The sequence below is a fragment of the Lampetra fluviatilis genome, chromosome 13 (assembly GCF_964198595.1).
Source record: "Lampetra fluviatilis chromosome 13, kcLamFluv1.1, whole genome shotgun sequence".
Lineage (NCBI taxonomy): Eukaryota > Metazoa > Chordata > Hyperoartia > Petromyzontiformes > Petromyzontidae > Lampetra > Lampetra fluviatilis.
Window position 1 is genome coordinate 6,250,632 of NC_136287.1, and position 12,714 is coordinate 6,263,345.

At 40.6% G+C, this 12,714-nt stretch overlaps 1 protein-coding gene across 4 annotated transcripts in view; it reads right to left on the reverse strand.

Annotated features, from left to right (window-relative positions):
- Window positions 1-480: 480 nt before the first annotated feature.
- RAI14 (retinoic acid induced 14) overlaps window positions 481-12,714 on the reverse strand; it is a 56,685-nt gene continuing 44,451 nt past the window's right edge. For all 4 annotated transcript variants that reach the window (XM_078862165.1, XM_078862163.1, XM_078862166.1 and 1 more), the window contains exons 12-17: window positions 8,055-8,118; window positions 7,688-7,791; window positions 6,145-7,176; window positions 4,164-4,313; window positions 1,644-1,709; window positions 481-774 (exon numbers count right to left, since the gene is read on the reverse strand). In XM_078862165.1, coding sequence (XP_078718291.1) covers window positions 694-774; window positions 1,644-1,709; window positions 4,164-4,313; window positions 6,145-7,176; window positions 7,688-7,791; window positions 8,055-8,118 — 1,497 coding nt within the window. In that variant the 3' untranslated portion in view covers window positions 481-693. The remainder of the gene's footprint in view (window positions 775-1,643; window positions 1,710-4,163; window positions 4,314-6,144; window positions 7,177-7,687; window positions 7,792-8,054; window positions 8,119-12,714) is intronic.

The following is a 12,714-nucleotide window of genomic DNA, read 5'->3' on the forward strand; positions in this document are numbered from 1 at the left end:
TTTACCTACGTGACTTTACCGAAAAAACCTAAGAATATGAATCCTTGCAGTCACGAAAGCTTCAAATCTGGAAAGTATCAGTCTACTCCCGAAGCTATCACATGGCTCACAAACTTAAATATGGAAATGTGTAATTTGAACCGACTTGCCATATGCTGGGAGATGGCATGTAATCCCTTAAAAGACAAAGCAAATAGAAATGTATTCTGATTGTTACAAAATACGTAATTGGATGCACTGCGTTATTTAATACAGCGCTGTGAGTCTTTGTTGCCATGCTATTGTTGATACTCGAGACAATAAAAATGCAAGAATAACAGGCAATAACAGGTGATAATTTGTATTGAAAAATGCTGCTAGTAGTGTAAATGAATTATGGTATAATCATATTGCATGTAGCTATATGAATGTGCATTTTATAATGGTCAACACATCACAATAACATTACAAGCTGAACGTAATAATTTTAGTATGGCTTCTAACAGCAGATGACATTTGTATTTTAAAGGCCAAGCATTTCATATATATAAAAAAACCTTTATATAAAATAAATTCAAGCAATTCAATATCTAAAATAAGCCACAACTGTTGTTTTTTTTATACAAAATATTTGGTAGAAATGTATTTAGTAGACGACTTCAATATCTGCTGTAAGCCGACACTTGTACTGCGTTGCTATGCAATGGTTGCTAATCACGAGGAGTCAGACTTGTGGATTCGGTGCATCTTGAGAATCTGCCGTAGTGCCTCTTGTACCTCCACATCCATCTGTCCCTGACAGATGGGAAGAGTAATTTAATGCGCGTTAGGGATACAGTATGTGAAACACAAGATGTAAAAATTTAGATTGAAAACTAATTTCTTTAGAACTGCTTTTTGTGTTTAGTTTGTTGTGCGATTAGTACAGTTGGCTACATACGGTGCAAAAGAAGTTCAACATACAGACATTGTCCACTGTATAGTCATTATTATTACGCTTACGGCAAGTCCTCGCTTAACACGTATTAACGCAACACGTTTTCACTATAACGTGTTTCTTCTAACAGAGAACACGTGGAATACACACCGTTATGATATGGCTTTATAGTGCTTGGCGATGAATGACTTTCTTGAGCTGCACAGCGCACCGGTATAATACGGTACGCCATGGGATGACTTCAGGGTGATTTTATAGTGCAAATGTGATTCAGTAACAGTGATACCTCACTTGATGCGGTTTTCACTTTTCAGGAATGCATCTACCACTTTAAATGTGGGATTACTGTATTTACCCAAGAAAACCTCACCGAATCTCAACTCTTTTTCAGGAGGGTCCTGCCAAGTCTTGCTAATGCCAATTGATTAATTTGCTGTTAAATTTACAGCATTGGGTTATTTGGCCAATACTAGTAATATTTTGTTATTTTAGCAACGAGAGTAACCAGGAGAACCTGGAGGAAGCCCATGCAGAATGGTAGAACATACAAACTCAATACAGAATGATGACCGAATTGGGAATCAAAACCAGGCCCTTCTTGCTGTGATGTCTGAGTGTAACCAATGCACCGCCCTGCCACCAAAATAATTTCACTGGTATATATATATATTTTAATATGATATAATTTTACTGCATGTCTGTATTTCTTGTACATTAAAATGCTCACCTGCACAGCGCTGAGTAAGTGCATCCGGTAGACAGACACGACATCCTTGTGGTGCCTCTCTACCGTCTGACAACAAAAATACATTCATGCAAAACTTGAATGATAAAAATACCAGCAAATTATTTCGTATCATCATCTACAGAAAAGGTACACTCTAAAAATGCACAAATATACACGTTACTCATTTAAGTTTCGTCAACAAAAAAACCCCACCAATGCATTCGAATAACGTGCCAATTTAACGTGGGTTTTCTGCTAAGTACCCAACATTGCTGAACAAAAATTACAAATGATCACATTGGCCTTGCTTACAGGTGTCAAGGTAATTGAGGTGGCCAACCTTAGCGTCTATTGTGTCATACAGAACCTCGGAGCAGAGGGAGCTGGGTGATTGAAGAATAAAGTCAGAGGATGCAACAATAGCCGTTTGGTATAGTCAAATTGATTGACCTTTTACTTCATCACTTGTGCCAGACATAATTTGGCCGAGCTCCAAAGCAACAAAGAGCAAAGACTTTACCAATTTCATGACAAATTATATTAGCACTGTAGGTGGCCAGCTAATAGTAATGAGTACAAAGTGGATTAATTCTAGATTTGAAGCTTTCGTGACTGCAAGGAATCATATTCTTAGGTTTTTTCGGTAAAGTCACGTAGGTAAAACATCAAAATTAATGAAGATAAAATAAAATAAAAACAAAAATCACGACGTTTCGGAGGCAACACAAGTCTCCGTCATCAGGTGGGACCGTCACAGCCAGATTAGCTGCATCAAGTGAGGCAATGATTCAAGATGTAATCCCTTAAAAGCGAGTTGAGGGGGGAGGAGAGGGAGGGGGGAGCTCATCAGAATATGGTAGCCAATGAATGGAACGTATCGGGAGGGAGGGGGGGCGGGGCCAAAAGGGTGGGCGACGGCGTGGAAGCGATTGTGCGCAAGCGACAAACTACTGCACACGCCAACACAATGGACAGAGAGGGGGAGGGGAGGTCTGATACACATGATAGACAAAAGAACGAAAATGCCCATGTTTATACCAATGCTGGCTGAACAATGAAGAGAGTACTGTTAAAAATAACTGGGGATTTTCGATTTAAAGCTTTCGTGACTGCAGGGATTCATCTTCTTGGTTCTTTCGGTAAAGTCACGTAGAAGGGAAGTAATAAAATAATAAAAATAAAACATAATAAAACAATTCTCACGACGTTTCGACCACAACGCAAGCAGCCATCCTCAGGCGAAGAATGAAGCTTGGGGTGTTTCATTCTTCGCCTGAGGATGGCTGCTTGCGTTGTGGTCGAAACGTCGTGAGAATTGTTTTATTATGTTTTATTTTTATTATTTTATTACTTCCCTTCTACGTGACTTTACCGAAAGAACCAAGAAGATAACTGGGGATGTTAACACTCGGTAAAGTAAAGGCACTATTTTACTTTACTTTACCGAGTGTTAACATCCCCAGTTATTTTTAACAGTACTCTCTTCATTGTTCAGCCAGCATTGGTATAAACATGGGCATTTTCGTTCTTTTGTCTATCATGTGTATCAGACCTCCCCTCCCCCTCTCTGTCCATTGTGTTGGCGTGTGCAGTAGTTTGTCGCTTGCGCACAATCGCTTCCACGCCGTCGCCCACCCTTTTGGCCCCGCCCCCCCTCCCGATACGTTCCATTCATTGGCTACCATATTCTGATGAGCTCCCCCCTCCCTCTCCTCCCCCCTCAACTCGTTTTTAAGGGATTACATCTTGAATCATTGCCTCACTTGATGCAGCTAATCTGGCTGTGACGGTCCCACCTGATGACGGAGACTTGTGTTGCCTCCGAAACGTCGTAATTTTTGTTTTTATTTTATTTTCATTAATTTTGATGTTTTACCTACGTGACTTTACCGGAAAAAACCTAAGAATATGAGTACAAAGTGACTAATGGCTGGGCATAAATTACTCTTAAAGCCCTTGAGATCAATGCAAGCATAACACCAATGTACTGTAACCACAAAGGCACACACAAATGGTAAAAATTACGCATTTTTTCCAAAAACATGTATTCTTACGTTGCTGTAAATTATAGTCCTTGTTTTATCCTTTAAATAAAGTATATTTTACATTTTGCCCAGATTTATTTCAACAGTGATATTGGCATCATGTCATGAGAGATATAGCACTTCTTCTGAATCTCTCCAAGTGAAATGTTTATCCAGATATTAGGGCCACAATTTATTTACCTTTCTTGTACTTTTTCCCACTCTCGTGTTTTTTTTATTGTTTGCTGTTGTAACGTTCTTACCCGCCCCTACTGCACATGTTAAAATAGCTTCGTAGCTCATCGGATTACTCCAATATAAATATATATTCTCATCATTACACTTGAGAACTGGCTTTAATCATCGCTGGCTGGATCCCGGATGTGCACCCAGGAACCTGAGATCTCAACGGTGTTGGCACAGTAAACTCACCCCTAAATCACCCAGGCCACCTCTAGTATTTATTTGATTAAGCTATTATGCCAAAAGCTCTCACCGCCAGCTGCTGTTGGGTCAGCTTGAGCTGCTGTTGTAGGCTCTCTGCCTGCTGGCTTGCTCGCTTGCTCCCACTTGATGTGTATGCCAGCTTGGAGAGACTGTTGAGAGCCAGCCTCAGTTTACCAACCTCTTTCTGAAGGTCTTCAATCTGCAAGGTCATAGAATTATGCGTGAAATGTAAATCGCAGGTCTACCGGATATATAAAGAACAAACATGCTCGACATGTACCCTGATAAATAATCTACAGCTCAAGGTAATTTATATATATATACATTTTTGTTTAAGTAGCACAATGTGATTTTGAAAAAAAAACATCTCTTCATCATGACAAGCCATGATAAATCCAAAGCTATATGAAGGCATCCCCAAGTTCCATGCCCTCCCTCACAGTTCCATGATGTAAAAGTACACCCAGCACCTGCACCACAGCCAATCTCATCAGTGCATTTTCGAAGCACGCAATAACTTTGGAGCAGTTGTAGTAATTGCACAGATTTAAAATCCAACACCACTTTCGAGACATGGGTTGGTGGATAATGTACATTTGTGAGAATCTGAAACCTTCTGGGATAGGATGCGGCCAGGAGCAAGTGAATTCCTGAATCAATCTGTGCAAAGTTACATCATACCACCTCATATGTATGGTGGGTTTTCTTTGGCTACTCAGGTTTCACCCATTGATAGAATTGGCCAAGCATCCCAACGCAGCACCCTAAATAAGAAGAGCCTTGAGACTCAGCAAGGCTATCTTGGTTAAATAAAATGCATGCTCATCATTATTATTGACTTTTTATGGACGATCAATCCTCTGTGATCCCAATTTGTGTTGACCATGCTGCAAAGATATTATAGTTCTGGCTTGGTTCAGTAGATGGCAGCATTTCATCTCAAAATGTTAACGTTGCAGTGTATGATGAAAAAGAGTTGCACATGTAATAACGCATGAAGAAAATTTCGATTTAAAGCTTTCGTGACTGCAGGGATTCATCTTCTTGGTTCTTTCGGTAAAGTCACGTAGAAGGGAAAAAATAAAATAATAAAACATAATAAAATACAATTCTCACGTTTCGGCCACAACGCAAGCAGCCGTCCTTAGGTGAAGAACAGGTGAAGAACAGGCTGTCTTTCCGATAGACCTGTTCTTCACCTGAGGACGGCTGCTTGCGTTGTGGCCGAAACGTCGTGAGAATTGTATTTTATAATGTTATTTTTATTATTTTATTATTTCCCTTTTACGTGACTTTACCGAAAGAACCAAGAAAATGCATGAAGTTACATCATCCACACAGTTAAGTAAATGACCTTGGGCAAGACGCACCTCACGATATGGGCTGGTGGTGAAGAATAATGACAGAGAGGCAGGCAAGGTAAGGGGCATATCAAAGAATAGGGCCAGAGGGAAGATGGAATGGTGGAATCACAGTTTGTGTGTGGGTGCTAATTGGATTATGTCACAGGACCATGAGAGTGGTGGCGGTAGTTTGGGAAGTCCTTTATTCAGCAGTGGACTGACCATGGCTGATGATGGTGATGTCTTGGTTCAGTAGATGGCAGTATTTATTTAAAAATGCTAATGTTGTAGGAGATAAAATGGCAGATGAAAAAGCTACACATGTAGTACGTGCAATATCAGAAAAATACTTGTTCACATGTCACTGCTTCATCAGTAAATATTAATAATAGGGATAACAATGACCTCATTAGAATGCAACCCAGGTTCAGCTCTTTGAATGGGCTTCAACGATAAGAGTGGATGATGACCAACATATACACACACTGCCACCTTACACTGCACTTTGTAGTGTGCCAATTTCAGAATAAAACTTACACTAGAAATAACCTTTAAAAATACATGCATATCGAATAATATAACATTTGCACAGACCATTCAAGCATTTGACGCAACACAGATTAAAACCAATCAATTGTGTGACAAGTAAAGAATTAGCTGAAGTGCAAACATGTGATTTAAACTAACCATTGTCTCTTTACTTTGCAACACGCGCTGATGTTCATGTTTGGTTTTATTGAGCTCCTGAGTAGTCTTCTGCGCCTCGCTGTGGTGCTGCAGAAGCCTTGTTTTTTCCTTCTCAAGGGAAAGGACTTGTGCCTGCAGGCCTTTCTTTTCCTGCTGTGCCTTTAGATGGGATAACTTTATCTGGCTCAGCTCAATATTCACTTTGCTGTGTTCATCAGCAAGAATTGTCAGTTTCTTAGTCAGGGTCTTCAACTCCACATCAAAAGAAGCCTTCATATTACAATATTCCACGGAAGAGACCATTTCAATTTCATTCCTACCCTTGGTCATGCAATGAACATCTCCAACCTCAGAGGAATAGGACGATAGTTTATCTGTCTTTGTGCCTGGAACACACATTTCATTTGTTTCAATTGCTACATCCGTGCTGTGGCAATCAACTCCCTTGGCTATGTCCTCACTTTGCAAATCACCACCTTTGTGCCCTTTTGTTCCTCCATTAAACTTCCTGTTAGGTGATTTTTCTTCTGGACATAATTGAAGCTGTGATGCCCTTGAATCTTGTCTTTTCACAGTATGAATGTCAGAGATGTGTTCTGTGTTTACTTTAGCTACTGCCTCTGCAAATTTTGTTTCATGTGACAACAAGTTTATGTTTTTATCAACTGGTGCATCCTCTTTCGGAACCAAACTTTCTGCACGATTTAGAATTCCTGGAAAGTTTGTTAATGAGTTATCTTCTTTGTTTTGCTCTCCAGTTTCAAAGAGACATTCTTGATTTGTACTATCGGCCACATGGCCAGGGTTACTCAAGCCCGACCCATTTGTTGTTTGTCCTTTGATGCTGTTTCCAAATGTAATGTTTTCTGAAGTTTCATCGACAGATTGGCAGGCAATTCCATGCACATTACATGGGTAAGGCAATTGGCAAGTAGAAAAAGAACTCTGAATATTGGCCTCTGAAATGTCAAATGTGTCAGGGGACTCTTGATCCATATCAGATCTGTTTTTTTGAACTCCAACAGTCATAATCTATGACGGAGAAAAGGGAAAATATGCATTAGGGTACATGTAGATATATACATATATTGGTAGCAGCACTCAGATAAAATACTAAAGTCTCTTTCATTTACACAATAAACAAGACCACTGTTTACACCATTGGAACCTCCTTTGCCAGTAGCAAAATATGATAATTGTTTTTTTACCCTTTTATCTGGCAAAAAACAGACACCTTTTTTAAAAAGGAGTCATGTTTGCATTGACCACAATACCTGCAGTCGGAATGCAAACAAAAAACATAACTCTGATAATGTATGCACTGTCCTCAGGGAAAGCTGTCTCGGGTGTGGACCAATCAATTTCAAGGACAGTGCATACATTATCAGAATTATGTTTTTTGTTTGCATTCCGACTGCAGGTATTGTGGTCAATGCAAACATGACTCCTTGTTAAAAAAGGTGTCAGTTTTGTTGCCAGATAAAAGCGAAAAAAACAATTATCAAGACCACTGTTTTCAGTAGCGAACACTGATTTTTTTTACCTTGCCTTCTTCTGTTTCGATATTGTGCTGAGTTTTTAAATCACTTTCCTGAACTACTTTGTAGTTGGAATCACAAGTCATAGTTTCTTGTTCCATTTCGTGCCCTGAGGAGATCACAAAATGTAAATTTTGTTACAAAATGTACAATTTTGCCAAGCACAGGGAGAGTTGTTGTACATCCTTTTTTTCAAATAAAAAAACACCAACGGTAAATCTTCCAGAAAAAAAGTTAGCTTTCACTTGATCACACCCCATTGGGCTGAGTTGAATGATTGTCTCACACAAGGTGCGGTTGAAAAAATACAGCTGGACATGCAATGATACAGCATGACTCACAGGGTTGAACGAAAGAAAAGAGACAAATCACCTGTCAAGCCGTGTTCTCCCCACTCAGTTGACTCAACAGGTGACCCATGTGGAGTCCGTTTAGCCTGAAACAGAGACCCATCAATGTGCATGCTGCACCATGAATCAAATTAACGTCGAGTATTAACACAGATATAGTGTCTTTAATATGCTCCTGAAAGAATCTCGGGTCACCGCATTACGAAGGGAAATGTGCCACTTAATGAGTTCGTCTTACTCCAATACAATTGTAATGCGGGCGTAAACGACCTCCCGGAAGTGACGTCATGGGGGGAGGAGTTACGTCACGTGGGGGAGAGGGTAAGGGTCTATATAAGGGGGGTAACCGGAAGCAGTCGGGAGTGATCGGGGACTGGGAAAAGTGAGAGGCCACGCAGGGCGAAGGGTGAGAGAGAGTGGCGAGGTCGCCACACACCCGAGCCACGAGGATCGGCACCGTCGGCCAACGGTGACCGACCCCGGGGCAGGAGGAGCAGCGAGGAGGCTGCAGAGAGCAGCGGGTCTGCAAGGGAGGAGTCGGCGGCAGGGGTCTGCACGACGTGACAGCGGCGGGGCTGCTAGGAGGGAGTTTGGGCTACGTGAGCGACAGCAGCCTGGGGCTGCAGAGTGAGTTGGGCTACGTGAGCGACAGCAGCCTGGGGCTGCAGAGTGGAGAGTATATAGGGGAGTACCGTGAGGGAAAAGAGATCGAACCCAAATAAAGGACACAGGACAGAGAGAAGCGTCCGAGTCTTTTATTACACAATCATTAAATCTCAGTCAAAGTATATTCAAGTACTACGGATAGAAGGACAGTCTATTTAATGAACAAACATGCATTTTAAAAAATAAAAGAAAATTAATTCAGCTGTAAAAAAAAATCATCAATTACGTTCACCTAAATTGCATGAATCGTCAGCAAAGCTTACGTGATTCATTGTGTATAAACTAGAAGGATATTACCACAAACAATGTATGCGGGTGTGCAATTTATATCATGCTAGGTAATTGCATTTATTAAAAAAATATATCGAGAATATCTCAGAAGCAAGGAAAATGCATGCATAATTAACTTAATAGGAAAGTGAAGATAAAAACATTCATATGTCCAATTAATGGCACACTGCACACATTTATTGAAATAAATACAATACCAATCACTGCACTATCAGTGAAGAGACCTCAATAAGTTGCCACACCACGACTAATTGGAATTATTTTATACTTTGTGTCTTACCCTTTAATGACTTTACTAGGTGGGAGATGGTAGCCTTCTCATGGCCCACCTGTTACGTGTTTTCACGTGACCTTAAACACAACTAATGCCGCCATCTTGGCCGAATGAACTTAATTCATTCAAACACAAATAGGATCAGTAGAGATCAATGCCAAAAAGGCCGCTCTAAAGGCCAGAGACTAATCGGACGAGGTCTGTGAGTGTCCCAACTTACCCAGCTATAATCAATGACTCTCAACACCTAAATGTGACCTGCTAGCAATAAACCTAATGGAGAACAACAATGACGTTGTCGCCTTACAGGGGACGCATGTTGACGACAGCACGTGGATGGTGAGTGATAAAAAATAAATGGGTACATCCTTATTGCTGCAACCTACCACGTCGCCTCAATACCTTCATGAGGCAAGGCCTAAATAACTATGTTCTCAAGTCTATGATCACAAGTGACAACACATCAACAATAACCATCGCAGTTGGTCACGTGATTGTCATCAATGTATATAAGCCCCCAAACAAAGAATTTCCATCGCCACCGCAGCTATAGACGTGGGTGACTTCAATAGCCACCACACACAATGGGGCTACTCAGGATATTATGAAGCCGGAGAGAAACTTGAGGAAGGGTCGTCGGCATGAGACAAATTCCTTATATGACCATAAACAGCCAGGTGTATGTTACTCTCCTGGCTCCCTGTTCTTGCGAACATTCCATCACCCCTCTTCTTGGTTCTTTCGGTAAAGTCACGTAGAAGGGAAGTAATAAAATAATAAAAATAAAACATAATAAAACAATTCTCACGACGTTTCGGCCACAACGCAAGCAGCCGTCCTCAGGTGAAAACCAGGTCTGTCGAGGCGACAGCGTCTGAATGAAACAGCACACGTGCTTGGAGCATATATATAAGCTGGGTTGGAAGGGGGGAAAAGAGCGCCTTGACAAAAGAATATGCATATCAAGAGGCATTTAGCATATTCATGGGAAATGCAGGTATGTGATTAGTACTACTCATGCCCGTGCATTATGCAGGGTTAGCAGCATCAAAGGGAAGGGATATGGGAAATGCAGGTATGTGAATAGTACTACTTATGCCCGTGCATTATGCAGGATTAGCAGCATCAAAGGGAGGGGATAGGGGTAGCATTAATGAAGGGAAAAAGTGTTAATAGTATGTAGCTGCAGTAACTAAAACCACCACGTAAACAACTAAAGTATAAACTACATAGTATCTTCTTGGTTCTTTCGGTAAAGTCACGTAGAAGGGAAGTAATAAAATAATAAAAATAAAACATAATAAAATTATTCTCACGACGTTTCGGCCACAACGCAAGTATCCGTCCTCAGGTGAAAACCAGCTGAGTTACTAACAGTAAGTAATACATTACAATTCTACGTCGTAAAAAATATATAATATGCTTCCATCTAAACTTTATTCTCTTACATCACACGAGTCTACACCGTACTATATACTGCCATAGACAAACCCAACATTAAATTATATACTGTATTGCCATAAACCACCCTATACCTAATACATTGTAATATTGCACTATGTATTATTCTACCCACCCTAATGTATATCACACTGCTGTATATTGACTATACAATTACGATACTATATATAACTTTGTACATTGTATTAAGCATATAAATGTTATACTATTTGTTATTATACACTGTACCATTGACCGTCGTGTGAAAGATACTAAGAGGAAGCAACGAAATATGTCAATGGGTGAGTAGCGTGGGGAAACTTGCAGCGGAGCAAAGAATCCATTCCCTGCAGAGAATACAATGCCAGTGAGTGGAACGCGGTCTGAAAGTCACCGTAAACGTGAACACAATCAGTTAAGATCCGAAATGGTTTATTACGTCCTTCCAATGATTGCTAAGCCAGAATCCATATTCTCGGTTGAAATTGTCTCTGTGTTTGTATATGTGGATCGCCTCATGAACCTGAGGACGGCTGCTTGCGTTGTGGCCGAAACGTCATGAGAATTGTTTTATGTTTTATTTTTATTATTTTATTACTTCCCTTCTACGTGACTTTACCGAAAGAACCAAGAAGATGAATCCCTGCAGTCACGAAAGCTTTAAATCGAAATTCCATCACCCAATATCCACAGAGACATGCAAACTGCAAAGAAGTGTACATGCTTTCTTGCCAACGACAACTGCTCCATCACCCAAGACCTCAAAAAGGTACCTCACTGCCAACTCAAGTCCCCATCCCCCTTCAGGTTTCATGCTGTTACCATCCTACAATCTTACCCAGATCCGGAAGAATGCCGAGGAACAGAGTGAAGCTACAAGGACATCCAGAAAAACCACGTCGGTCGAAACACAAAGAACACAACTGCTCCATCACCCAAGACCTCAAAAAGGTACCTCACTGCCAACTCAAGTCCCCATCCCCCTTCAGGTTTCATGCTGTTACCATCCTACAATCTTACCCAGATCCGGAAGAATGCCGAGGAACAGAGTGAAGCTACAAGGACATCCAGAAAAACCACCTCGGTCGAAACACAAAGAACACACCTCCTGGCTTTGACATTCTTCAAAGACACTGGTGAAACCATCAACTGCATCAGAAAATCAACCGGCCAATGAACACATATCCTTCATAATGGAAATTGAAATAGAAGTCACAATGTGACTATGGCCGTGCAACCAAAACTATGGACCATACAGTAAACCACCGTAGTCTGCGCTCCTTCAATGAAGGAATAGCAAAACTACACAGAGTCTCTCCTGAAGAATTATCGTGGCTAGCAGTTTCTGAACATATTGCCATGAACAAGAAGAGAATAGAATTGTTCTACTTCGTAAAACATCCTGATCATTTAGTTTCAGGTCTAAATAACAGCAGACACAGGGTATAGTGACATAAAATTAGGAAAACTGTCAAATGGAAATATTTATAACATACTTACAAAGCAAGTTATAAAGGAATGGGGAAAATTCGTGCTACTAGGCAAGGCGATGCCACTTTATTGACAGGTTGGTGTTTTTGACTCATAGTGCAATGTACATATTTTGTGTAATTCAAGGAAACACAAATATGAAGGTTCAGAGAACATATATTTGAAAATTATCCTCAACGTATTCTTTGGGTCTTTCGGTAAAGCCACGTAAAGCCACCTGATGATGATTGCTTGCGTTGCGATCGAAGAGTCGTGATACTTTTATTATTTTTTCTATCTACGTGGCTTTACCGAAACACGCAAAGAATATTAATTCCTGCAGTCACGAAAGCTTTAAGTCAAGATCCTCAACATATATAAAAGTACAAACAGCAAAGGAGTAATCTTAACGTATTTACATAGACCAGAGCCATCAACAGCAACCCAAACTGGGCCACTCTTTTACTCCCACCTAGGGAGGGATGCTGGGATAGAGGCAGTTGACTGGCACATGGTAAAACATGTTGCGCTCACCCACCGA